Source organism: Manacus vitellinus, unplaced genomic scaffold (genome assembly GCF_001715985.3).
Source record: "Manacus vitellinus isolate BGI_N305 unplaced genomic scaffold, ASM171598v3 scaffold_15_pilon, whole genome shotgun sequence".
In the NCBI taxonomy this organism is placed as follows: Eukaryota; Metazoa; Chordata; class Aves; order Passeriformes; family Pipridae; genus Manacus; species Manacus vitellinus.
In genome coordinates this window covers 5,751,433-5,778,363 of record NW_021939122.1, presented here as the reverse complement: position 1 = coordinate 5,778,363, position 26,931 = coordinate 5,751,433, and the positions used below count along the sequence as shown (strand labels likewise).

The 26,931-nt window shown below is 43.2% G+C and overlaps 2 protein-coding genes across 6 annotated transcripts in view; both read left to right on the top strand.

Annotated features, from left to right (window-relative positions):
- MARCHF8 (membrane associated ring-CH-type finger 8) overlaps positions 1-9,480 on the top strand; it is a 94,621-nt gene extending 85,141 nt beyond the window's left edge. For all 4 annotated transcript variants that reach the window (XM_029958545.1, XM_008929806.4, XM_008929805.4 and 1 more), the window contains 2 exons: positions 2,002-2,149; positions 4,568-9,480. In XM_029958545.1, the coding sequence (XP_029814405.1) occupies positions 2,002-2,149; positions 4,568-4,872 (453 nt within the window). In that variant the 3' untranslated portion in view covers positions 4,873-9,480. The remainder of the gene's footprint in view (positions 1-2,001; positions 2,150-4,567) is intronic.
- An 8,429-nt stretch (positions 9,481-17,909) lies between these two features.
- The window catches only part of ALOX5 (arachidonate 5-lipoxygenase), a 32,161-nt gene continuing 23,139 nt past the window's right edge, over positions 17,910-26,931 (top strand). For both annotated transcript variants that reach the window (XR_003915638.1, XM_018069250.2), the window contains exons 1-3: positions 17,910-18,085; positions 24,815-25,013; positions 26,764-26,845. Coding sequence is in view for 1 of the 2 variants with exons in the window: in XM_018069250.2 (XP_017924739.2) it covers positions 17,936-18,085; positions 24,815-25,013; positions 26,764-26,845 (431 nt within the window). In the remaining variant the exon portion in view is untranslated. The remainder of the gene's footprint in view (positions 18,086-24,814; positions 25,014-26,763; positions 26,846-26,931) is intronic.

Below are 26,931 nucleotides of genomic sequence, written 5' to 3'. Positions count from 1 at the left end.
CTTCAACTCAGCCTTTATGGTGTCCTTTCAGTCAGGAGCAAACAATCTGGAACTGGTGATTATGAATGGGATGGGACAAATAATGGGGCTTGTGCTTGTCTGTAGAGTAGAAATGGAATTAAACTTCCTTGGCTTCTTAAAGTTATTTTGCAGCATTGGGCTGTTTAAACACTAAGTTACTAAGGGAAGAGAATGAGAAACAAAATGTGTCATGTCTCAAATGAAAATGAGGGCAGACAAAAGAGAGATGCGCCATTTTAAAATTTCAAAGACATTAAATCTAAATTTTCTGCTGATTTTTTTTGTTTTAACAACACTTCAAAATCCAGAACTGCTGACTGTTTTAAGTAGAAAATGCCACGTGCTGTGTCATCAGAATAATGCAGCAGTGACCTACAGGTGTGAGTTTCCTCTCTGGACTCGTGTGCGGTTTGCAGAACACCTTCTCTTTTGCTTTGCAGTCATTTCTCGTGAAGAGATGAGGCAGTGCAAGTAGTTTTGGTGGCTCTAAAGCCAGCAGTTCACAGGAGGTATTGTCCAGCAGAGGAGCTCAAACTGTGGAACAGAAAAGAGAACTATAAATTATTCAAAACACAGGTCCTCAGGACTCTGTAAAAGCATTTGCAAATAGATTTAACATGGTTACTTTTTGGCAAAATAATTTAATTAATGTATACTTTCTATCAAAAGTCAACACCTTCATTTAGATGCAAAAGCAATTTTCTGTTTAAAATACAACATGAAAAGGGAATGTTTGTCCAATCTCTTTCTAAGAAGATTGAAAGAATATAGGTTTCTAGTATGACATGAGTCTAGCATGTCACTGCTGGAAGTATTCAATTCTTGTGCCACGATGAGGTTTGGATGCCCACACAACTGGAAATGTGTCTCAGACTGGCCAAAGAGATCGTTTGTTGGCAACACAGAGAGGATCACAAAGTCTCTGTCTCATCGTTCAACCATTCTTGTATTTGTAGCAGTGGAAACAATAATTCAGCATAATGGGTGATTTCAATCATACCATTCAGGTCATCCTCACCCTCTCCCACATTATTCCTACTTTTCAAAGTCCTCTTTTTTTTGCAAATTATTTTTGGAGACATCAAATGCGCATCTCTGTGCACGAGAAGTTTATGTGCCCCAGCATATATTTTGTGAAAGTGTGAGAAAAGCCCATCATAACAATCTGTTCCAAGCAGATATGCAGAGGGATGTGTATCCCACATACAAAAACTTTCATCATATACAGAGGGGAAATTGAAAAAAAAAAAAAAGTTTAAAAACACAGTTTCTGGGTGTCTTGGGTCTATGTCTTGAACATTAGAAGCATCTGTAATAGTTGTCAACTTTCTTTCCATCTTTCCTAAATGACACTGACCTGATTTTGTGGTTTTGTTCTGGGCTATATAAGCATTATTGATAGAGGCAGCTCTGGGGATTTAAATTCCTGAGTCATCTCACTTCTAAAGCTGTCATCCCAGTTCTACTGTATATTCTTAGGGCATATGTATTTAAGTGCACTTGAAACACTGAAAATAAACTACGAGAGCGTCACTGCTGTTAAGTGATGTTAAATATACGTGAAGATTGAATGAAACCCCCTGAGGCAGGAGGTGAGAGCTAAACAGCCTTGAGTGGAGAACAGAGGAAGGAGCAGCATTGCTTGTGCTGTGCGAGGCCTCACATGAGGGTCCCCGTGTGCTGCAGCTGCCCCTTGTGGGTCAGCACAGAGTGATAACATTGTGCTGAGGCTCCAGATGGGAGCTGAATGCTGTAGGTCCCCTCCAACACCAGGATGGCTCCCGTCACAGCAGACTAAGCTGCCAGCCATCATACCAGTGCTGGGGCCAGAGCAATAATGCCATCTGATTTTTAAAATCCTTGTTAGGAGGAAACTGGTCTCCTGCCTGGTTTTCATTCTTATCAATGTTCTCTTTTCATACTCTCTAGTAACTACAATAAACACCTAATTTCTTGCTCTGGTTCTGGGTTTCTTGCCAGTGGGAGAAGCTGCAGATGACAGCCAGCGAGAGGAGGAAGATCATGTGCTCTGTAACATTCCATATCATTGCCATCACCTGCGTCGTGTGGTCTCTCTACGTCCTGATAGACAGGACTGCTGAAGAGATTAAACAGGGACAAACTACTGGTATGTTACTTCCTTATCTTCCCACTTACTCTTTTGGAATAATTATTTATCCTGAATACAGAGAAGATGCAGACATAAGTGTGCCAGTAATGTTTATACTTGTCAGCTTTACCCTGAGGTTGGGTTAGTTTAAAAGCACAGTTCTGAAGTGATTTGATTAAATCAGTGTAAATTAATCTGTGGATGCTTTTTAAATCTATTTCAGATAATTTAGTTTGCACTTGTGAAATGCACAGATATGACAGCTAATCCAGTGTAACCAGATACAAAGTTGCCCTGCCTCAGTAAATTTAGGCTTAAATTGGAACACTTACTGTGCAGATAAGGACGTAAGCATTTGTTTGCTGCTATGGCTACCTTTAAACTGGGCAAAACCAGAACAGTTTAAAAAAGAGAAGTAAGAGGAATCTAAATCCAAATCTTTGAGGTAAATCAACAGGGTTTTCTTTCTATTCAATCATCTGTGAGGTGGGTTAGCACAAGTTTCCAATGAAAACCATGTTAGACTGGAGAAATTTTTATGAGTGATAAAAACTTCTTCTAAAGCAGAAGAAATTCAGGTTAATTCTTAAGACTCCAGTTCACTCAACTGAGAGGAGGTGCACTGCAGTTCCTGTAGTGGTTGCCACCCCATTGCATGGATGTCTTAACTTCTTGTATAGTAGGTTTTCTTTAACATGTCAGCAGTAAACTTACCAAAGTGAAATGGGTTTACCTGGGTATGCTGGGGTGCGGATTTGAAGCTGCCACAGAACTGTTTCTCAAGGCAACTGAGTTGTGCCTGAGGGTTAATACAGAAGGAACAGGTTACCTACCAAGGCTGGGAGCTGTTAGAAGGCAAGCTGTCCTTGCTTACAGAGCACTGCATGCCAACTGGACATGGAGGTGGAAAATATTTTTCTGGTGATTGAACAGGGTCATTTGAGGAGGTAGCTGAGCATTAATAAACCTGCAGATCCATGGAGCTGTTACAGAGCAGAATCACTTGCAATTAAAAAGTTTTCCTCTCATTTCTCATTTGGGCTATAGTTTAATTGTTCATTACTTCAGTCAGGAAGCTGCTTTGAATGAAACCTCTTAGTATCCGTTCCATCCAACCCCATCTCTTCCATGTAAAGTGAAAATTATTGGCCTTTCATTGCAAGGTTTCCATATGGTAATGAAAAGGATAATATGCTTTCAAAGATTTATCATCTCCAGGTTATTTTAACTAGTAAATATATTAGATGAACATGAATAGGAGGAATAGTGTGAATATTTAGAATGTTATAGTGCCTTCTTTCCTCCCTTCATTTGGATTCTAAATCTGGGGAGTGCTGTACTGAGCAGCGTATGTGGATTTATGTCCACACAGGGCCAAGCATATACTGTCACTGCCTACAGATGGCATCAGATCACCAGCAAATCAGAGGCTCAGGTATTAATCATGGGTGGGATTTCATCAGTAATAAGGCTGAAGTGCCCTTCGTATTTTGGGACTAAAATATTTTCATTCTTCCCACACTGCCATCCATTTCCAAAACAACACTGGCCTGTATCTTGCTTAAAACTTTAAAGAGTTGGAAGGACATGATTTTACTCTCTGAAAAACCTGACAGTGGGTGATTCAGCATGGTTTCATATCCATCTTGTGATGGTGCTTATCTTTAAAGGGTAAAGAGACTGGATGAATACAGGACCTATGTATGTAAGCAGAATATGTATAAAATTAATAAATAGTCTTTCATTTAAAAGTAGTTGATAGAAATATCTAAAAGATCAAGATAGACAAATTTAGGAAAAGCAATGGTGGTAGTTTTTATGACAGAGAGTAAGCTTGGAATGCTTCAGCATCTCCAACACTTTGTTTTGTATCAGAAGAGATGCTGTAGTTCAGATACAAGTTACTGGGTCTGATGCAGATAAAATTGCCTGGTCTGCATAACAAACATGTCAAGCTATATGGTTACAATCATTCCCTTATGTCTTCATATACTATGTGATCACAGAGTGGGACAAACTTGTTGGGTCACTGAGTTGAGTCTCCTGCTATAAAGAGGAAACCAAACCATAGAATCCCTTTCATAATTTGATCCAGTTTTTGTTTAAAAACAGGTGTAAAAGGACCTAAATGTATTCCTGGTGGTTGCCTTGACTCTGTGATTGTGTTGCACAATTGCTGACCCAGAAAAGGAATTGTTTTGGTTTTTGCTGGTGGGGGAGAATAAATGGGATATGGGAAGTAGAAGTCTGTGTGTGTTTGACTTGAAGGGGAATAAAAAAAAAGCCCAAACAAGAAAAATGGCAACACAAGAATAGTTTGCATGACCCAAAGTCTGACAGTTTCATTACAGGACATTTTTGAGACATCCAGTGTAGTCCAACTAATATTGACTAGGTCCTGTTTTTAATTCTTTGTTTTTATTTTCTTTCTTCCAGGGATTCTAGAGTGGCCATTTTGGACTAAACTGGTAGTTGTGGCCATTGGTTTCACTGGAGGACTTCTGTTCATGTATGTACAATGCAAAGTGTACGTACAGCTGTGGAAGAGACTTAAAGCTTATAACCGAGTAATATATGTACAAAACTGCCCAGAAACTAGCAAAAAGAATATTTTTGAAAAACCTGCACTTATGGAGCCAAACTTCGAAAGTAAAGAAATGTTTGGGGTTCACCATTCAGACACAAACTCTTCACATTACACAGAGCCAGAAGACTGTGCTGCAGAAATTCTTCATGTCTGATTGCTGGGTAGGAGGGGTGTTTCTGTATGTCCTTGAAGATTTGAATATCATTGTTTACTGCAAACTGCTCTACCTTTTTAAAATCAGCTAATAGCTGAGGGCTGGCGGATGAATTTTTTTACTTTATTTTTTTGTTGGAATTTTTTTAAATCCCTTAGGCATATCTGTCAATGTCATCTTGGTTGCATACCTCTCAACATTTTGTGTCTTGTACTGGCTGATCAGAGAGTCACAGGATACTGGGTAGAATGAGCCTTGGGTTTGGTATCAAGCAAGCCACTAGTGAGCTGTCATAAACTTCATGGAGTCTGTTACTTTAAAGATGACTTATTCTGGAGTATGTGTAGAGTGGGTTTGGTTGGTTGGTTTGTCTGTTCTTTATGCACGATGAAGGAGGTTGTCCCAGACACTGAGGGAAATGAGAGCTCTAGAGTCTAATCTACCACTAACACTGCCACTAACATTTTGTCGTAGGCAGCAGGTGTAAAATTTTGCTTTACATATTGTGATGAGACTTACAAAGCATATAGCACTTTTAAAAATCTTTATTTTGTAATATGTATGTCAAATGAGAATGAAACTTGAAAGAATGTGTCATTTTTGAAACATTTCTTTGTTCTTTACCCCATCTATTTTTCTGGAACATAAACCTCTTGCCTTATAAAAAAAAATTTAAAAAATTCCAGTCTGTGATTTCCAACACATGCCCACATTATCTTACTAAACATAACACTAAAAAACATTGCCTGTTTGGGTTTCCTTTGAGGAGCAATTTTCTTCAAAGGATATTGCACTTGTGACTTGTGTATGGGGAATAGTAGATGTGTACAGTGTTCATTTTCAATACATAATGGTTTCAGTGCTCTGTTTTGAGGATTGGTTTTGCTTTTTTTTTTTCCCCCAACAGGTCAGACCATAAACACACCTGCACACATATACCTGGCTGACTTTCATTCCAAACCATTAGCAAAGGCTTTGTTGCTATACTGATAAAAATGTGAGCTGTTATGGAAAAAAAGGAAGCTTTGTCAATACGGCTGAAACTGGTTTTGCTTCTTTAGTGTTGTGTCACGTGTGAACTACCCAAGAATTTGATGTTGTCAGAAGAGATGCTGAGATTAAAGTTTAGGAAGTAAATATCATATTAAGTGGATGAGTTTAAAAGTACCTGCCTGGTTTTAGTCCTGATGTGATGCACTATGTGATCAGAGAATAGTTTTGTCTGTGCTTTTGAATTTGTGGCTGGCTTTTTAATCAGTCAGCAAGGAGAGGAACAGCTTTAAAATCTGTTTGCCTGGCTTTAGACAGAGGTGCCCAAAGCCTGGGGTATCTGCTGTTGATTCATTTGTCCAGTCTGCTTCACTGCACCACTGTCCAGCTCCAAGGCCTCATTTAACCAAAGTCTCAGTGTGACAGGAGCAGAAACGAAGCCCTGCGAAAAGTCAGCACACAAAGTCTCTGCATTTGAAAGCTGACCTTCCCGGCCTGAGCGCTGTCTGAATCTCTGTAAAGTCAATGATAACAATCTGGTTGGTTTTAGTAGGAGTTGCCTGGACTTCTCAAGTAAAAGTTTTTGTTTAGTTGTTGAGATACTGAACTAAATTCCGAGCTTGTTCAAGTTTCACTTAGTATTTTTCAAGTGCAACTTTGAGTACGTTCTTTTCATAGTAAAAGTAGTTATTTTAAGATTTCTCAAACAATAACAGTAAGATACCAGTGATTTTTTTTTGCTTAAAATCTAATATTACTTCATTTCTGAATCAATATTTTAATGGAATGCAGAAGGGACTATGGTAAGAGAACACATACCATTGATTTCTAAGAGCTGTTAGAGGGAAAGTATTGTGTGTGCACATGTGCCTCTGTCACTTCAGGCTTGAAACTTACTGTCTGTGATCTTGAACAACACAGTACCTTGTTCTTGAGATGTGTTAAAACATCCAGACCTCTGGGCAATCTTAGTAAAGCTGCACTGGCGTGGGTCTGTGTACTGTACTAGGTGTCAGGATGTCCTGTGCTTAAGTGATACAGGCAGACAAACCCTGCATACCCTGGTAGTATCGGGGCAGCAGTCTTCATGACCATACACATGTAAAGTTTGTTGCCTGTGCCTGCCATAATTTAAAGTGCAATTACTCAGGCCCTTTCCTGAACTCTGCTGTGGGTGATCCTCTTCTGTTATGGGAACCCAGATAATACACTGTCTTGTTCTGTTTTCTATTTCGTTCTGTGAAAGATTCACTAAATAAACTCAGGTGGGTTAAATATCAGGTCTTGCACACCTTCATCGAGTTCTTCTGAAATGCCCAAGTGCACAAGGCTTACCCGTCTGTGAGACACTCACGTTACAGCTGCAAGACGCTCGGAATCAGCTGTCAACCAATGCTCAGCGCATCTCGTCCGATCTGTGACCAGTAGGTGAAATGAAGATGGACAAGTTCTGGTATGAAACCTGGTTGTTCTCCAACTCACATCCGAGAGGCACTGGTGTGAGAGTGATGTTCTGACAAGTGCTGATATCAGACTGTAACTCGCTGGTCCTGTTGCTGTCACTGTCATAGATGATTTTTGGTGAAATGTTGTGAAATCTCATTTGGTGTTTTGGAAGCTCCATGTGGAACATGCCAGGTAGTGTTCAGTGTATTCAGGGTACTGAAGATTTTTGCTGTGCCCCTGACTATCTTAACTTGGAATGAAAAATCATCTCTGGCAAAATCATCTAGGGAAAAATATTTGCGAATGAAAGTGTTTTAGCCAGTGTTGCTGCTAAACATTCCCTTTCCCAGCAGGTCTTTTCTGAGTGAAAATTAAGGCCTAATATTTAAACTCTTTATATTGCTTAGGAATGCTCATACCAGGAAAGGCTGCAGAAGAGATCCATCTCTCAGGGGGGTTCGTTTCTGCTGTTCATATTTCTTATGCTGATTCTTGCTTGGTGTTAATGGTGGGCTTCTGAAGCTGCAGTTCTCTGCTTCTGCATGGTGCCATCAAATGTTTGAGAAGGCTGAATGGTGCTTTCCTCTTCTTTCTCCTCAAGAAGATACTGTTGACTTTTTTTCAGCTTCCAGCTGTGAGGCACTGATGCTAGCTCAGGTGAGCGCTGTCCTTCCTGCCCAGGTGTCAGTAAGGGGAACAACCAACCCCTGTCAGATCAGGCTTTCCAGTACTTCCTTCTGGTAGCTTTTGAAATGACTGAAATAGAAGTCTGGTCCTTGCACTTGGCCAAAGTTCATGTGGGTTACCTTGGGACTTTTCTGAGCCCAGAATTTAAGTAGAAGGGAAAACGGGCTTAATACCATCTACCACAATCCCTTCCCTAGATTGCCAGAGCCTTTGGTGATATGTCCAATGCCCTAGACATCTGACCAGACTCCCATTCTATTGGTGTAACTCCTATCCAAAAAAGCACCATCTGGGCCGAGTAAATTTCCCACTGTGTCACATTTGATCCGTCTGCCAGGTTATGAACATGCATTATGTTAGAAATATAGATGTGTGCTGCAGAAGGTTGATCCCATTTAAGAGATGTTAAAATCCTATGAATTCTCAGGACTTTCTTCAACTGTAAGCCTGTATTTAGAGAGTGGTTGTTTAAAATGTTCCCATGTTCTGAAAAGATGGCCAGACCTGGGGATGACTTCCTCTGGTTAAATGTCATTGAGATTGGCTTTGCTTCAGCAGGAGGCATTCAGCGAAGGTTGAACGAGCCTGCAAGGGGTTAGAGAAATGCTGAGTGTCTGTGCTGTACCTGGGAAATCCTAAGAAACAATAGTAATTCTCTGTCCAAGCCCACCTCTGCCAACCCCCTGTACTGACCAGAACAGTACCACTTGGGGTGCTGTAAGGAGGGGGCTGCTTGGTGTGCCACTCATCAGAAACCTCTGAAGTGGTCCATGGATGTGGCCATGCACAGAAGCTGGTTGCTTCTGGCCTGTGGGAGGCAGGGTAAATATCTATTGCAAAGTGGGACCCAGGTCCAAATTTCTTCTGAAGCTGAAGTATGTTAAGATACAGATTTCTGGTGTAGTCGACTGTGGAGATTGTGGCCAGTAATGAAAAGGAGGTCAGTGACCCTGGGTTGGGTCTCTCTCAAATATGGGTGAAACTGGGCAAATAAAAAAGCAAGGATATTACTGGTTGGATTTCCATAGCATTATATTAGATATGCAAAGAAAACTTCTAAGCAGGACCTTTTATTTTGTGATTATTTTTTAGTTTTGAGATATTGCAGTGTCTGTATGTTCCAATGAAGTACTGAAAGCACTTGTCTTTGTATAGAAGATAACTGTTTTAAAATTGCAGCTGATCTTGTATTTAGGTAAAACATTTGTAGATAGGTAATTGTATAATGTTGAACAACTTTACACTGGCATGTGTTGTATAGTTTATACAAGACACTTCACACTTCTGCAGAATTTTTTAGTTAGTAAATTTCTAGTAACTTAAATGTATAGTTTTGTACCCTTTCATGTATGTTTGTTTTCTCAGTATTGCCACTTGCAGAGTTATTTTTAGTTTCTTAAACTGTAATTGGTTATTGGTGTGTGATACACAGGGTTATTGACTGCAGCAATAAAGTGTTTCTATAAAAACTAGAACAAAACAAAACCATTATAGTATCCATTTTGTTTGAAAAAGCATACAGAGAAAAATTGAGTTCTGCAGTAGTAGATAATCAAAGTGAGTTCTTTCACTGGAGTAAACATGGAACTTGGTGACTCTTCAGAGTAGCAGACCAACACAGACTAACATGCCATGAAAACTTGATGTTAAATGATTCATAATGATAAAGGCATAGTAACCATAAGAATAATTGGGCAACTCCTTCAATGCAGGTGCTTTGGCCTCAAATGCAGGAATCATGGGGAGAATTTTCTGGCTTCTACCTTGAAGGAGGTGAGGAGAGAAGACTGCCATGGGCCTTAAAATCTAGACCCTCTGGAATCAACACTGAGTGATGCTACAAATGCTTCATGTCTGAAAAGAAGAAGAAAAATAGTTTTGTATACAGAACAGGAAATCCTCAGCAGTTTCTCTAGAATACATTTCTACCCCCAGTAGGTCGAGGAAACTGCTGTCTGCACTGCTGTGAGAGAGCTCATAACAAAGGCATACATACCAAAGACCAAAGAAGATCTGGAGCATTGTGTCTGTAACAGACACAAGGGGGCTCGAAGAAAAGCTTTTCATTTCTGTTTCTTTTTAACTAATAATTAGTTTTTCATTTTCTTTTAGGTAACAAAGGAAATCTTAGATCTGCAACCCTAGAGAGGTGTCTCCCATGCAAAACAAAAGTCTCTGTCCTATATTCCCTTGGTAAAGGAAGTCTGGCTCTAATAAATGAAGCTACTTATATAAAGTTTGGAACCCAACAAGACCTCTATACAAAAATACCTTTCTGGAGAGATGGCAGGATAATTTCCAGGGCTTACTGTTTGACTGGCAGTCTCTGAGATTAAAAGCTGATAAATGGTTTAAGGAACAGAGCCTGTAAAACCGTCTGGCTACTGGTTAAAAAATGTTCCTTGTCTTGGGTTCAGGCATCTCAAGTTAATTATAAAATAACTTATTTCCTCTTGCAAACCTTATTTCATCTGAAAGAGCATTGCTGTCACTGTGTGAAGTGTGTCCCTCTGAGGCAGAGCAGAGCATTGGTTCAGCAGCACATGGCACAGCTGCAGCTCCAATAACAGGATTTTTCAGCTGGTGCCCAGGAATGAACTGTCTGGTGAGTAGTTACTGGTATCTGGCTGGCAGGACCAGCATGACTGGCCTCTCAGAGCAGGACAGAAGGAGGCAGTTGGGAATCAGAAGGGCGGCAGCTGGGAAGATCCATCAGTGCCCTGTGGAGGCTGTGGAGGTGTCAAAAGATGCAACTGCTGACTCTGAAAACCAAGCCCTCTCTCAAGAGCCATGCTTGTGCCTGCAGTGCTGCTCAGCCTCCTGCACTGCTGCAGGGACTGTTCATCCTCCTCCAGTTCCACTTCCACAGCCACCCTATCAAGCCCTCTCCTGTCACCCACCCCTCCATTTCAGATTTCACTGTCCCCAGCCTGTTTACCCATATCATGGTGTGCTTGTCCTTTTCCTTTCAGTCTACTCATCCAACCCAAATTTCCTTCCTCTTCCCCCTTCCTCAGTCTTTCAACTTGCCTCTGGACAAGAGGGTTGTGCTAGGATGAAGCAATCATGGAATGACCATGGGAGCACCCAAAAGTGACACTGTCCAAATTAAGGGTGAATGTCCACCTGTGATCCCGTTTTTCCTGTAAATCCTCTAGGCTCTGGTCTCTGATGTATGGGATGCTCTCTGACATGTTGGCATTGTATTGTGTTTCCACAATACAGACAGAAGAGGATGTTTTTTCACAGTCTTGAGATGGATGTATGATGTGAGAAAATCAGGCAAGAATATCTCATTATAGAAAAAGATCTTGGCTAAATGGAGAGAGGAGGCAGGGAAGGTGTTTTTTAAAACAAACAAACAAACCCAAAACAAAATCCCAGAAATCATAAGAACCCTGGACAAAGGAAATGGGGGGCAAGTTCAGTGCATTACACAATACTCTTTTAAAGTGTATTCTAGGAAAAAGTGTCAGAGGAACTGAAGTCTGAAAATAGAGAGCAGACCTTGCTTGAAAGTGAGGGAGATAAATGAAGTTGTCTCAAAGGCTTTAACATCAGAGGAGGGTTTGAAATAACTGAATAAAACACCAGAAGGCTGCACAGAGCAGAGGAGGTGGAGATCACCACTCAGGGTGTGCTCATTAAATCCTGAAGCTTCACAGAATCAGGCTTGCAATTCCTAACATTTTAAGACTTCACTAAAATTAACCTCCGAGTCATTTTTGCTGGGAGTGCCTTGCTGTGCTGGTTTGTTCTGATACTGTTTCAAAGGCCACCTGCAAACAAGCAGCCAAGCAGCTTAGGAGAATTCATCACTATTGTAGGGTCTGATGCTGGGACAGCAGCTTCCTTTGTCACAGGAAACAGTTATCCTTGTGGTTGGGAGAGAATAGGAAATGTGTCAGGCTGATGACTTGATCCCAGCTGAGAGAGCACAGCTGTCTTGGAGAGTGTATGTAGTACTTCATATCTGCTTTACCCCTAAGCATCCCAAAATGACTCACCAAGTACCATTGTTCCCTTCCTGTGGATAAACCCAGGTCTCCAAAGCCTGGCTTGCCAGTTATCTTGCTCTCATGTTTACCTTCTTGCTTTTCAAAGTGCTGTGTTAAAAGAGAAATGATCCTGATAATGGGATTAGCTAAACCAGTGTTTCTCATGCCAGCAAGATGATGGTTTATTTTAAGGACCATATTACATTCTTGGTCACATGTAAGCAGTTGATACACACCAGAGAAATCAGATGTAAATTAAACCAAACTATTCCATTGAGCAAATTAAGCTGTGGTAGAAGTTAGATCTATTATTTCAGGGATGAATTTGGACCTGCCTGATGTTGCACAAGCCTCTGTCAGGACTCTCCCTTTGCTGCTGGGGTTTAGGCCTTCTGCAGCAATCTGCAGTCTCCCACTGCTATTCTAGTTTTGCAGTTGTCAAATGTGTGCAGAACCAAATGATACCAAAAGAGTAGCCACTAATGCAGCTGTATTCCTTGTGCTTGCCTTGTTTGTGGCTTACATGTCCCATGCCTCTGCTCTCCCCTCCTTCCCTAGCAGCCTGCCAGCAATGATTTGGGGAGGGGAAGCCTGAAAGCATGCTGCTTTCTCTCTATTTCCTTCCTCCCCTTAAGTGCCAGAGTAGCACTGCTACACCTCTGGAGGCAGTGAGAGGATCTGCACATTTACGGGAAAGTGATGAGGTCAGGCAATCCCGGATCCTGTGGTACTCAGGGCTGAGGAAGATGTCCTAACATCACGTTAAATGCGATGAAGGATCCCAGGAACACCACCTCAGAAAGAGGGGATAGAGAGACTCTCAGCGCCTTGTGATCTGGATGGTCCCTTGAACAAAAGGTATAAAGATACTGTAGTAAGTGTTTATATAACCCTGTGAAACCCTGTGAGAGATTCAGCTGATGTCAGAACTGCCGCTGCCTGGATGGCAGAGCAAGGACGCTCTAAGTACATTTCTGGACACTGAGATGGGACAGAGGCAATTCTATGAACACTGAGGGGTTTTTGTCCCCATTCTGGTGGAGCAATATGCAATCAGCACCCATGTGTTCTCAGCTATCACCCCATGCCCCTTAGATTATTTATGTAGATTGGAAATTTCTGTAGGCTCTGCTGCTCCCCTCTGTCATTTGTTAATTACTGTGTTGGATCATTCCTCCCTGCTCCCATATTAGCATATTTCAGGAGGGCCATCTGCCCACCCAAAATGCCTGCAGCCTCAGGTGGGCTGTAAGATGTGTGACATCTTCACAAAACAACCTTGTTTTTCACTGGCATTGCACAAAGATAAAAAAGCAGCTGGCTATTGCTGTGAGTTTCCAGTCTGAGGGATGCTCAGGTGAAGGGGAGCTGTGAGTAACAAGCAGCAAAATCCATGGCAGAGTAGGTGTTGCCCCTGGCAGAGAGCTGTCCTAGCCACCCCCCCCAACACTCGGCCAGATCAGGAATAGCAGCTGCTCATCTTTTCAGAGCCCGGTTTCCTTGCTCCCTGCATGTGAGTGCACAGATCCCACCGCTGCCTAGTGAAACCATCTTCACGAGAGGAGCGAGGTGGGTGAGATGCACGGGGGCTGGAGTGCACAGTGTGATGTAGGAACGGTTCCTGCCTCCCCAGGAAAGGGACCTGGGGAGCAGTAAGCCGGGGTTGGGTGCCGGTCCCAGGCTGATGACGGGCGGGGCTGTCGGGTCGTGCGAGCGGGTGCCCGGGGCCGGCGCTGCCGCTGTGCATAGCCGACACCACGGGCACGCCCGGTCGCGCCGCAGGGAACCGAGGGCCAGGGGGAGTGACAGGGCGATTGCTCTGACGCCTTCGCCTCTGCTCACGCTGGCAGAGCAGGTGCTACCGCCCCCCAACAACAGCAGCCCCAGCTTAAAACAGTAAAAATGTATCTATTTTTATTCTATTCTCGCACTGGCAAAGGCGGTAACTTTGCACTCTACCTCTAAGATCATCCCCGTCCCCATGGCAGAGCCGCGCAGCCACGCCCGCGTTCCCTGTTTCTGGATGTTTTCCTCCCGCGCTGCGGGACCGGAGTGTCCTGGCACGGCACTCCAGACCGCTGTGCAGCGCTCCGGCGCGGCGGGGTTGGGGCTGGCCGAGGGTAAAGCAGGGAGGCAGCCTCTAACCGGGTGCACTCCCGCGCTGGCCCGAAGCCCCAGGGTGGCAGTGCGCTGACCGAGCCCTGGCCCGTGCCCATGCTCGTGTCCTCAGTGTCCGGAGCGGGGGTATGGGCTGGAACCTTGGCTAGGAAGACCCTTGGGTTCTGTGCCCTCACCAAGAGCTCCATAGTATGCGTTAAAAATGCACCAACTGGAAGAACAGCGAGAAGTGGTGAGGATGGTCACAGGCCTGAAGTGGGTTGGTAGTGTCAAAAAGGAAGCTGGAAACCCGGGGTCGGGATGCGCCTTGGCTCGAGCAGTTCAAGCGCCCCCTCTCCCTCCCTTGGAGATGTGACATGTGCAGGGTGCGGCACGATCTTTTCCCAGCATCTCAGCCACTGTGCCAAGAGGGATCCAGGGTGATGTTGGGAGAGTAGGGGAAGCCCTGCAATGCAAGTCTGTGTCTGATCCCGCAGACTAATCTTTAGGACACATGCCTCAGATCCAGCTATGGGATCCAACTGCCATTTCTAAGAGTGGTTTCCTTGTTGGACATCAAGCAGCCATCAGATATAACACGGAAGAGAACAGTGCCGGAGTCTCATAGAATGTGGGTATCCTCAGTGGTGAAGTAATGTACTCGCTGGATAAAACGGTTGGGTTTGGTTTTTGCATATCTTGCCATTTCGTCTGACAGGGTTTTCATGAAGCATTAGAAATTGTACCAAAAGTAAATGTCAATGAACTTTTGAAGGTGGACCTCATGGTAAAAGCAAGAGGTACTAAAAGACTAAAAAGAGACATAGCTGTGAAAAGGCTGGTGAGAGGTAACAAATGAATTCCTACAAATTTCATGTACAGGACTGAGTTCATCTAGTATTTTTTAATGAGTTTGTAAGAGGAGTTATAACACTATAGGGAGATTCCCAGTCATATCTTTGTACAGAAGAGACCCAAACTGCATGAAAACAGAACTCATGACTCAGGGAAATGGAACTGGGTTCAAATGCTGCAACAGAGCTGAAATGAAACGTGGAAACCCACCTATCAAGGTTTGAACACCACTTTGCTCCATATTTGCAGTGAAAATGAAGGTGCCCAGAAGGTAGCCTTGTGTCTGACAAATCTGTTTCTGAAGCACTTGGCATGCTAAAAGGGTTTCAGACATATCTTTCAATGAAGGCTGTGAACCTAAATTTAGGAATTTTAGGGCTAACAGTACTTGTGCAAAACTGAAACTGATGTGAGAGTTTTTTGAAATCTTATGTAAAGGAAAGATGAAAACGATGAAGCTCTTAATGAGTTTATGGTGCACTTGTATGTGGTAACATTGTCCATGGGAAGGATTGCAGTTCAGCAGCAAGGATCCCTTGCTTAAATCTCAGGAGAAGTCAGATATCTGGGCTGGGATTCTGCAGCTACCTCAGGTGTGCCATGTGACAGTTGGCAATTCTGCACTTCTAGGTGTTCTTTAAAAAGTAGCAGTAGACTAGAAATTAATGCTGAGTAGTTTTGACTTTTTTCTATGTCTATATGTAAATGCATGTCCTGAATGTGGGAGAGCCTTGAAATCTAAGTCACAATATAGCAAATGGTTGAGTTTCTACTTGACCAGAAAAGATGTAGGAGACCTTCTCTGACCTGTCTGGGTGAACATAGCCAGTATCATTGTGCTTCTGTGAAAAAAGAACAGGATCCTTTCAAGAGCAGCACAGGCTGTCCCCACTGCTGTGTAGCCACTACCTGTAAGTAACTTTCAACATAAGTAAGACGGGCCACAACACATCTTGGGTAGCTGCAGTTTTAGAAGCTGAAGCAAAGAATCCATAAGCATATTTTGCAATGTTGCTTAGCAGTCCAAGCCACAGCAGCCATGCTCGTGAGGCACAGAGCACTTTGCAGCTGGATTTGCCAGAACACAAGTGGGCACAGGCAGCAATAACTTCCAACTGTTGTTATTGCTTGCTTCCTCTGTATTTGAAGGTTGGTGGCTCATAATACCCACATAGTCTCCCCTCTGGGCAGACTTTCATGCTGAAAGTGCTAACAAAGTATGATTTGACTAGTTACTCTCATACACTAATTAATCCAGCACAGCACCTCAGGTCTAAAAGTACCACGAGTAAGGCACTTATGAGGTGGTTTTAATTTAGGTTGTTCTGCATATCTATCACTAGAAATTCACAAAAGCCCAGAGACCAGCTAGGCAAAGTGCCTGACAGCAAGGAAATTAGGAGCTTGGTTTGGTCACAGAGCAATGGTGGAAGGACACTGCGATCTGCAAAAGCCCCAGCCTGGCTCCTCTTAGCACGGTATCATGCAGCTGCTGCTGGCAGCAGCATGAAGGAAGATTATCAATGAGGTAACAGGGGTGACAGCATGTGATATTTGTTTACTTGATGAAAATACAAGACAACAGTATTAATAGTCTTGGAGTCGAGGTGCCAAGTGTGCAGTGTCACTGCTATGGGTTTATTTCTCTGGGGTAAGTTGGAGTTTGGAAGAAGCAGAGAGAGCTCTTCTGTTCCTAATGACAGCATCTTAATTATAGCAGGTGTTTGGTGTTTTCAGGGTGGGACTGTGAAATTGTGGGATTTTTAGAGGGCTGTGTGGAAATGGAGAGTGTATGTTGTGTATGGTTGCGTATGTACAGTTTTGATGTGTAGATATGCTGGCAGTGGGTGTTCATACAGTAGTGCAAAGACAACAGGGTGTCTGAGAAGCTTAGAGAAATACAGAAAATAAAGCATTGGAACATATGGATGTCTAGCCCTAAGGAAAGGGTTAGTTGTACACAGATTTGCAGATTTAGTGTATATAATGAGGGTGCAGTATGGTGTGAGTCACCATCCCATCAAAAAAAAAATGTGGATATGGCACTTACAGACATGGTTTAATGGTGAACTTGGTTGGACTTGGTGATTTTAAAGGTCATTTCCAACCTTAAGGATTCTATGATAGAATGAATAACTTTGGATGATGAAGAGAGTGGGATGTATACAGTGTGCTCGTGGGGGTAGATCTGTGCAGTGTGTTGGGTCAGTGTAGTATGTGTGTAAGAAGCACGTAGAAGAGCAGATATACCTGCAAACTGGAGTGGTTCAGAGGTGAGGTTACAGAGTGCAGAGCAGTTTGAGATGAAATGCTGTACATGTAGAGGTGGTGAGGCACACTGAGCTGTGCGAAGGTGAGCTGTGCAGGACTGCACACAACTGTGCCTGGCAGGAGCAGGACTGCTGTGCTGCAGAGCTATGGACGCTGTGTTGGACTGTGTGATTGTGGAAGGTTTTTAAAAGTACAGCTTGGAGAGCTGTGTAAAGCCTGTTGGCGTGAAGCTGGTGCACAGTGGGAGGACAAGTGCACTGAGAGGGCTGAGTGCAGGGTGAGAGGCAGGGCTGGAGTGCACGATACGGGGCAGGTGTACCAGCATTGGGGCACAGTGCAGGGTGCGGGGCAGCTATGCGGGCACAGGGGCACAGTGCAGCACAGGCTGCCCGGGAGTGCCAGGGCGGACTGCCGGGAGGGCTGAGAAGAGACGGGTGTACCAGGAGGGCTATGCAGGGACGGGGAGGTGTGATGGGGGTGCCGGGAGGGCTGTGCAGGACGGGGAGGTGTGATGGGGGTGCCGGGAGGGCTGTGCAGGACCGGGAGGTGTGCCGGTGGCTGGGGAAGGGGCGGGCAGCCCGAGCCGTGCGGTTTGGGCGGAGGAAGAGCGGCGGCCGCTTGGGCAGGGCGGGCTCAAGGCAGGATCGCGGCTCCAAGCAGCGCCGGTCGGGGTCGGCTGGAAGCCCTGCAGAGCCGAGCCGAGCCGAGCCGGGGGGACAATGCCGTCCTACATCGGCAACGGTGGCCACGTCAGCCAGTGGTTCGCGGGCACGGACGACTACGTGTACCTGACCCTGCAGGGCACGTCGGGCTGCAGCGAGAGGCACCTCCTGGACAAGCCCTTCTACAACGACTTCGAGCGCGGCGCGGTGAGTCCCTTCCCCGGGGGCTGCCCCGCCGACGAGACAACGCGTTTGTCCCCCCGAGGTGCCTCGGGCCGGACCCGAGCAGGGCTGGGCTTTCTTTAAACTCTTGTCCCCGTGTGCCGGTGCTCTGAAGTGGGACACCGGGACTGAGATGCCTGCTGGCATTCCCGGCCCCCCGTCATCCGCATCCCTGCCCTAGGTGGCAGCCCTGGCTGTGGTCATTCAGTCGTAGGGAAAGATACGGCCCTTTGGTCCTTGCTTACAACGGGCTTTCAGATCTCCTCGTACTTTGTTTACAAATACTTAAAAAAATGTGGGTGCTTCCTCTTGATAGGTGTTTAGAATCCATATTTACTAGTAGTCAGAACCCTACTACCTCCAAGAAAATTAAAGAGGTAAGAACTTCCAGTGGGAGTTACAATGCCTGCCAAGGGAAATGTGTAGGGCAACTTCATTGAAAGTTGAAAACCAGCTTGAATGTGTAAATGTGAGAATGAAATTGTGACTGGGCTATCAGCTATGCTCTTCTTCCTAACCTAGATTTCTGATATGTGTTGTGCCCCTCTGTGGTCTTATCACAGTATTAGGACTATCCATGTGTAATTGCTTATGCTGTAAGCACTAGTTTAGAATGGCATTTATTTGCCTATTGTCCACTGTGGAAATAACAGACTCAAGCCTTTTTTCCCCCCTCCCAAAATGTGTATTTCATTTGGAAACCTAATTCACAGTTTCCAGAAGATCTGGTGACATTTAAGAAACTTTGAAAGTTTTAAAGAAGTATTCATAAGTCACTTTGGAAGTGAGACCTATCTCTGCATGTGCAAGTGAGTCTTAGCTGTCGTGGTGCTGCTTTGCTTTAGGTATGTTTTTTTCAGCCATGGAGTTCACAACCTAAGTACCTGGTCTCTTCTGTGTTAGACATTGCAGATATGGTTACCAGAAGTCAGCATTTTGAGTAGATGTTGATGCCATGTGTAGCTATGGTCCCTAGATATTTACCAACTGATGCTATTAATTTTCTTTCATGATAAACGTTCATTAGTTTAGACCCTTGTTACCTGAATCTCCCATATGGACATCCAGTTGTTCTTTCTCTCTTATCTGGTGAATAGTCACATACTTTAAGCAAAGCTGAACAACATTAGCAAGAGAGGTTGAAGGAGACCTCAGACTGTCCTGCAAATATAGGGTTAGTGTGCTCTCCCAAGAGAGCTGAGCCCTGCCTGGCTGAGGAGACAACCACCAGGGTTTCAACTTGCTCTTATTCCTGGGCTACAAAAGAGGGTTTCACTGTCTTTGAGACATGGCTGTGATGAAGAGCCTGGTAGTACTCTGAGCATCCGACTGGACTAGGAAATGACATGGTGTGAGCATTCAGTATATGTCCATCAGCAGTTCTTGAGCTGCAGTGGGACCAGGTCCAGTAGGAGCAGAGGTACATCCTGCTGGGCGAGGGAGCAATGAACAGAGGTTTGGGGGTCTTAGTAGCAGCAAATATGCAGTCGGTTTTTTCAGCACATATTTTTTGTGGACAATGAGAATAACTCTGCGTTCCATAAAGTGTCTGGCTCATGGAACACTTGCAGTACGATGTGCTAAGTTTTGAGTTTGAAGATGTTTTCTTGGGGAGCACAATGTGTTTCTCCAGGCACCTGTTCAGGTTACATTTTGCACAGAACACTGTGAGTCTTACTAATATGTTGTGCAAGAAAAAAAGGAAAGAAAAGAAAAATACCAATACAGAACCAAAAAAACAAAACAAAACAAAACAAACAAACAAACCCACCCTCCAGACCCCCCCAAAATCACACAAAAAAACCCCAAACCCAAAAAAACCAAAAACAATGAAAAAAACAAACAAACCTGAAGCAGCCCAGAAGACTTTGAGGTTTGTTGGTTTGCAAAATGTAGCCACTGTTTTCACAGTTCTGCCTTTAGAGCTTCTTTCAACAACATCTCTATAATTTTCTCTTCTGCCAAGAGATTCACTTGTTAATACATTTGCAAAACCAAATGCACTTTTTAGCAGATGACTTGAATTGTGCCATATTATTTTGTAAGGCTTTGTCTGCTTTCCAGGTTTTTTTCTAAATGTGGGGCCAGGCTCTGTAGTTCCATTGTCCTGGTAATGTCTTCATTTGAATTATTGCAAATTGTGTATATTACTAGATATGATGAGGGTGGGCTTGGGTCAGTTCTGAGTAGGAGATTTGCATGCCAAATGTTGATTGAGGGAAAAGTATGTGGAAAAACCTGAAGGGATTTGCACAAGATTAGCTCAGTTGTAGTTTTTGTCTGACTTACTTCAAGTACTGGATGCAGTTGAAAGTCATGGCTGCTTTTCTTTGCTCTGTGTCTCTTGAGTAAATTTCTTTGGTGATGAGTAATTTCAAAGCAAGTGTTATGGTGTTACTCAGGTCTCTCCTTTCTTCCTGTTCTCCCTTCATCTGCTTTTTGTTTTTATTGAAAGAAATACACTCACAAGTATTTCCAGAAGAGAAATACAGTTCCTTCCACTTAAAAGTTTTTGCTTATAGAAAGAGGGGATGCCTGTGCCCTCCTTTTTCCAATATAATGGTAGTCAGTAGGAATTTCATCTCAAAAGGAGAATTTAGGTTTTGTGTGAGATTAAGTTGCTTGAACGGGATGCTACAGGAGGTTAGACAGTCCAATAGTCTTCATAGCCTTAATTAATTCTGTTCTCTCACTCTGAATTCAAACTGTATAAAAACTCATAGCATCTCTGGCTCACTGTGCAGTCATCTTGGTGTTTTAACAAGAGACCTCGTACAACAAATGTCATAGAAACCTTGAGCAACCAACTGTCAGTTCTTACCTGGACTTTGTATGCTGTCTCTAACCTGACACACCTTTGCTGCATTAGCAAAATTGTCATCTCAGGCAAGCCTGTGGCATTGCTGGCTTGGAGGAGCAGAAGCTGTGGGAGATACCAGGAGGGAGCCCTGCCTTTCAGAAGTGCCGTTAAAATTGCAATTGTGTTGGTCATAAAAAGACTAAAAACCTTCAGGAGCATTTAGGTTAATTGCATGTCCTTTTTACATTACATCAACAGTAACTATTTCAGGGCCCTTGTAATATTGGCAAGTAGATTGTTATCAGAGGAATGAGTTTCTTCTGAAGATTGGCTGTCAGTGGGATATTTCTATCAACTCTTTGGATTGGATTCCCATTGCTCTTTAATTTAAATCTTACGTGTAGGTACATATAAGTATGACATTATAAGAAATCTAGAAATATATATCTGTAAATGTGGATTTTAAAAAATGAAATCTTCAGCTGAATCTTTAAAGGAGATGAATTTAAAAAAATGAAAGATATCTTGGGCAACAAGGAGTTAATGAGAAAATAAGACTAACTTCAGACTTTCTGTGCCACGCTAATCACCTGGCAGCAATGGGTTTTTGTATGGATTTGAGCTAAAAATACTGCACTATATTTTCCCTAACCAGACACTGGTTTTGATCACCTTATTCTTCCTCTTTATACAATTAGCCCTAGAATTGGAAATGAGTGAGAAGACGGAGCATAAAAATCTCAAGTAGCTGAATAAAAAACAAATCTCATTCAGATGCGGTTTATCACTTGCTTCTGTATGTTATTGCATTAGTCTTTAGATGTTTGAATTCCCTTTAAAACGATGAACACAAACGGGTAATAATTCACATGTGTTTGTGGATTTGTTTGGACTGTGTCTGCAAGGCTTCCAGCTTCTGACTGCCAAATGCAACAAGAGCATGATAAAATGGAAGGAGAAAATTCATTTTTTGTTGTAATTGCAGAAAGAGGTGCGCAAGCAGGAAGTGACTGACGTTGAGATAACATGGTATGACAGCCTGTGATGAGGGACTCTTCTGCAAAGTGCCATCTGGTCCTGGAAAGATGTACAAAATTGCAGAAGTACTGACTAAGTGCGAAACCTGAGCCTGGTGAAGAGTTTATTGACAGTTTTTATTGAGAAAACCAGGAGTTGCAGGGAAATGAATATGGAATAGAAATGGTTCAAGTGCTGCCTGTTTCTGGAAAGAAGATTGAAGAATGGGAATCAGTCTGAGCATGCTCTCTGTGTTTTTTCAGCCATCATCCAGAATTGTTTATGCCAGTTGACAAGAGTGAAGCTGAGAATATTGGGTGTGGGCTGAAAGGCAAAGATGAGAGGTGTGGTGTTTCAAAGTGGCATTGTGGGAGGAAGGAATCTCCATTCACTTAGTCAGGAGTACAGGGGTATTTCCTGCAGTCACTGACAGTGATAGTTCTGTGTTAAGGCACAGTTAATGTGATTTCTGAGAAAAGCCACTCAACATTTTTCAGTCTCCACCACTGGTTCAGAATCATGAATCATCAAGGGAATTAATTTATCTTTGTACATTATCTTTTTAGCTGTTCCAGCATGGGATGGCAAGGTTGAAGAGCCTGCAGCATAAACTTTTTAAAAAAATGTTTAAAATTACTCTATTTATTTGCTTTACAGAAACAACTGTAGCTTTTCTGCTATGGAGATGCAAGGAAAAGTAATAAGCAACATTATAATGTGTTGCTTGAGATCTCTACTCTCTGAATTTCATCTCTCAGCTCACATCCTGGCAGACAGATGCTGTCATCCCAAGCTTGCCAAGGACTGCTGTACTGTTTGTGAGGCAGTTTGTTACCACCTGGTGTGTCTGGGTGTGCTATTGACATAAACATTGCAAAATTTTATTTAAGACACGATGGGCTTCCTTTTTAAAAGAAACAGTTCAATGTCTTTTGCTTTAATATGGTGGGGAGAATATAGCTCAGTCCACAAGACAATGAAGTCTCTGATTGTAACCACATGAAGCTTAGGAGGGTCACTTGAGCAAGGTAGTCTTTGACTGCTGCTCCCATGATTGCCATACCCAATTCAGCTTTGTTAAGATGAGCACTTGGCTGCTCCCATATATCCTGAGCTGTTCAGACTTCTGGAGAGTGAGAATCGATTCCCGTTCCCCTGAATTGCCTAGCACCACATGGTGTCTTACCAGTCATATTTGAAACAATTACTTATTTATTCCTGTGCCCAATAGTTCAGATGACACCAGAACTATCATTCGTAAGAGATATGTTCCTGTGTAACCTGCTCTAGGTGACCCTGCCTTGGCAGGGATGTTGGACTAGATGATCTCTGGAGATCTCTTCCAACCCTAACAATTCTGTAATCTCTGTAGTCACTGTCCTAAATATGTCAGGCAATTTAGCAAGGCCCTTAGGTCAGCATTCATGACAGCTGTTGTGCTGGGTGGGAGTGCTCAGTGTGGGGAAGAAGTGCAGCATCATATCCTGACCATGTAGCTTCCACTTCTTCTGTAGCCCTGCTGGAGCCATCATCGAGAAAGGGAGAGTGTGGTATGCACTCACTGCCTCGGCCTGACGAGCTTCAGAGCTGCAGTCCCCAAACTTCAGTAAAGCTTGGTGTAGGGGCAGCACTGGGACTGGTCTGCTTCTCTCCTGGATCACTGAAAGACAACTAACTCAAGATTTCACGGGCCTGTCCCTGATCAGGAGCAGGCATGGGAGAAGTCCTTTGAAGGAGCAGGTGTGGGTGGTCCCCATAGTTTTCAGTACCAGCTCAGTACCAGCAAAGACTGTGACCAGACCCTTAGCATGGAAAAGGGCTAAACAGACTAGCTACTGTGCAGCTCTGGGCTGAGGTCCCACTGTGTTGCAGGAGTCAGGCCTCTCCAGAAGGAGCTAAACCACATTTCCACACACTGGCTTGTTTTATGTGAAAGAATGAAGTGCATCCAGAGCTAGATGGGGTTCTTGTGACCCTTGTTTTCAGTTAGCTACTTAAATTCCCTTGTACTTCTGAGCCATACAAACATAAAATGTATCATTGTTCAAATCTTAGCTGTACAAAACCAAAATGTACCATTGTCCTCATTTTAAATATGGAGAACTGAAGAAGGATAGGAAGCAAAAGACAAAGGGGATCTAGGTGATCTGGATACTGTTCTTAGTCTGAAGTACATATAACCAACATAAAAAAGTCTTTAGATTCCTTGTCCAATGTTTTAATCTCATTATCTTTCCACTCCAATTGCATGAGTAGATGTGCCCTAGCAGTAACTCTTCCAGCTGTTGCCAAGAGAGAACAGTGGATGGTTTCATGGCCTGCATATTTTTCCCAGACTTGCAAACATTTCAAGGAGTAATACCATTTTTAGGTTACATAAAAAAATGTTTCTCCGATTCTGGAATGTTTTGCCTGTTCTTGTTTGTTCTTTTATTCATCTTTCTGTTGCATTGCAGTCCAATAATAGTGTCGCAGCGTATGACTCGGAGACAGCAAACTCGATGCTGAATCAGTTTATTAATGCACAGAGTACAGATTATATACCACATGTGTGTTTTAATCATTATTGAAAGATAGATTTATAGTTTTGGTTTTCTACATAGTCTAAATACTTAAACTCTAACTGATGATCCTTATCTCTTTTTTGTGTCCACTCTTCCACATCATTCCTGTTCTTGCGTACGTACAGCATTCCAGCTGCTAGATCAAAGGATGGTCAAGACACCTTGCAATCAGTAGTTTCAGCTATGTTTGATTATGCACGAGTTGAGCGATAATCACATAGTAGGTCTTCCTTTTTTCACCCACCAGAACCTGGAAAGACCAGGTGTGCCTGTGTAATGCTGGTGATGCTTCCTGCATGTGCAGCAGATCACTGACTGTATTCTGCTCTGCAGGTTGACTCCTATGATGTGACTGTGGAAGAAGACCTTGGAGAAATTCAACTAATAAAAATTGAGAAACGAAAGTACTGGTACCAGGATGACTGGTACCTTAAGTATGTCACTGTTAAAACACCAGTGGGTGACTATTTGGAGTTCCCATGTTACCGTTGGATTACAGATGAAAAGGAGGTTGTTCTTCGAGATGGAAGAGGTGAGAACCATAAGAAACCAGATTTCCTGCAGAACATCTGGAATTCTCTCTCTCCTTCCCCTTTTTCCATGTACCTCCCGATCGTCTCTCTCATATGGAGAGGCACTTCCAGTCCCCTGCTGCATCCTAGAGAATGGACGTTCCCTACTGACTAGGAATACTTCCTGAGCAGCTTGTTGGTGTAGGCACTGGCAGTTGGGTTGGATATTTCGGGAAGCACATACAAGGAAGAATCCTTATGCTAGCTTGTTACACTGGTCTTGAATTTGAGGGCTGACCCTAATGCCAAATTTTTGTCTGCTCCACATACCTCTTGCTGAAGCCCTTTTGATCTAATTAGAATTAGTGTTCTGTGGTTGTTTCATGCTAAGGTCCCAAGAGGCCCATGATTAATTGCCTGTGAATTGTCTTGTTTACATAAGAGTGAAATAAAATCCCAAAGTAGACTGGTCAGCAGATGCAAGGACTGACTTGAAACAGAAGCTTACTTTTCACTCCTCTTTGCATGCTGTCAAGTCCAGGACAAGGCAGAGTGATGGATATGACTGCTGCAAGTACTGGTGACCAACTGAGGAAAGCATTTTAACTGTCTCTGACTTGCTGTGGTCGGGTTGGGGCAGATATTTATGTTTGCTTGTTCCCCTCTGTGCTACCTGGGGTAGGTTGGCTGATGTGGTGGTTTGCAGCATGAGTGCTTGAAAACAGCTGAAACAAGTTATGAGGTAGTAGAAAATAAATTTTTATCTTGCCCTTAAGTTTTTGGCTACTCCTGGCTGAGGAATTTTGTATTTGAAGCCTTTTGTCCTATAATTACAACTATGTATCTGTTTATTTTTGGTCTCCAGAAGCACTTCCAATTTTTCATAATTTGGTTTATAACAACTGTAACACTTCCATGGAAGACAGCTTTGCTTGGCTTTCAGAGTATGGTGAGGTTAAGAACAAGAGCAGCTAAAACCCTCTTGGTAACTTAAACACTATCAGCTGGAAACCATTAGCCATATATGTTATCAACTGTGTTATCTCTGATATTTCCAGCCCCAAACCACTGTTGTCATGAAACTCCTGCTGGTTTTATCTGCCCTCTCATTTGTGTATGCAAAGTGAGTCTCATAGCTTGCCCTTTCTCTGATCACTAAGGAAGTCTCTGTGTTATTTAGTGGTAAGTTGAATTCATGGTCAGAAGAGCAAAATATCTGGAAATAAAGCCTCTTTGTTTTTTCTTTCTGTTCTCATGACAGGAAGATAGGATTGTTGCTCCACGCTGATGGGGAGAGCACAGCTGTCTCTCAGGAGGGAGGCTCAGTGATGTTTCCTGGAGAGGTCTTTTAGCAGAGAAGATGAGCTGGAACAATATTGTGGTTTCTCTTATTGATGAAAATTCCCTTAGATACTGAACTGTAAAATTAATTCCCATGACCCTCTTCAGACCATTTAACACTAGATACATACAGCAAGTGTCTACACTAGGAATCCAGGTTGTATATACAGTTGAGACAGATGTTCCTAGCTTGAGCTAATTGCCCCTTGGAGGCACCAATTTAGGAGCTTATCTCCTTCCACAGATTCTATTAAGGACCTGTGTCTCTACTCAAAGTACTAAATTGGATCATGAAAGCACTTTCCACAGAAACTTTGTAAAGGTATAGATCAAAAGTTTGAAGGTTTGAAAACTCTGCTGTCCTTCTCAACACCTGGGCAGTGGTGGTGGGGGAACCTCATAACCCTGTCTCTTTTCCCTGTTTCACAGCAAAGCTACCCCGAGATGACAAGACTCAGATTCTGAAGCAGCACAGACGCAAAGAGCTTGAGTCCCGTCAGAAAATGTACCGGTGAGTTTCCTGCTGCTCCCCAGAAGGTCCAGGGTCTGTTCTCATCAGCTCAGAGTTTGGGAGAGTATGTTCAGATTATCATATGG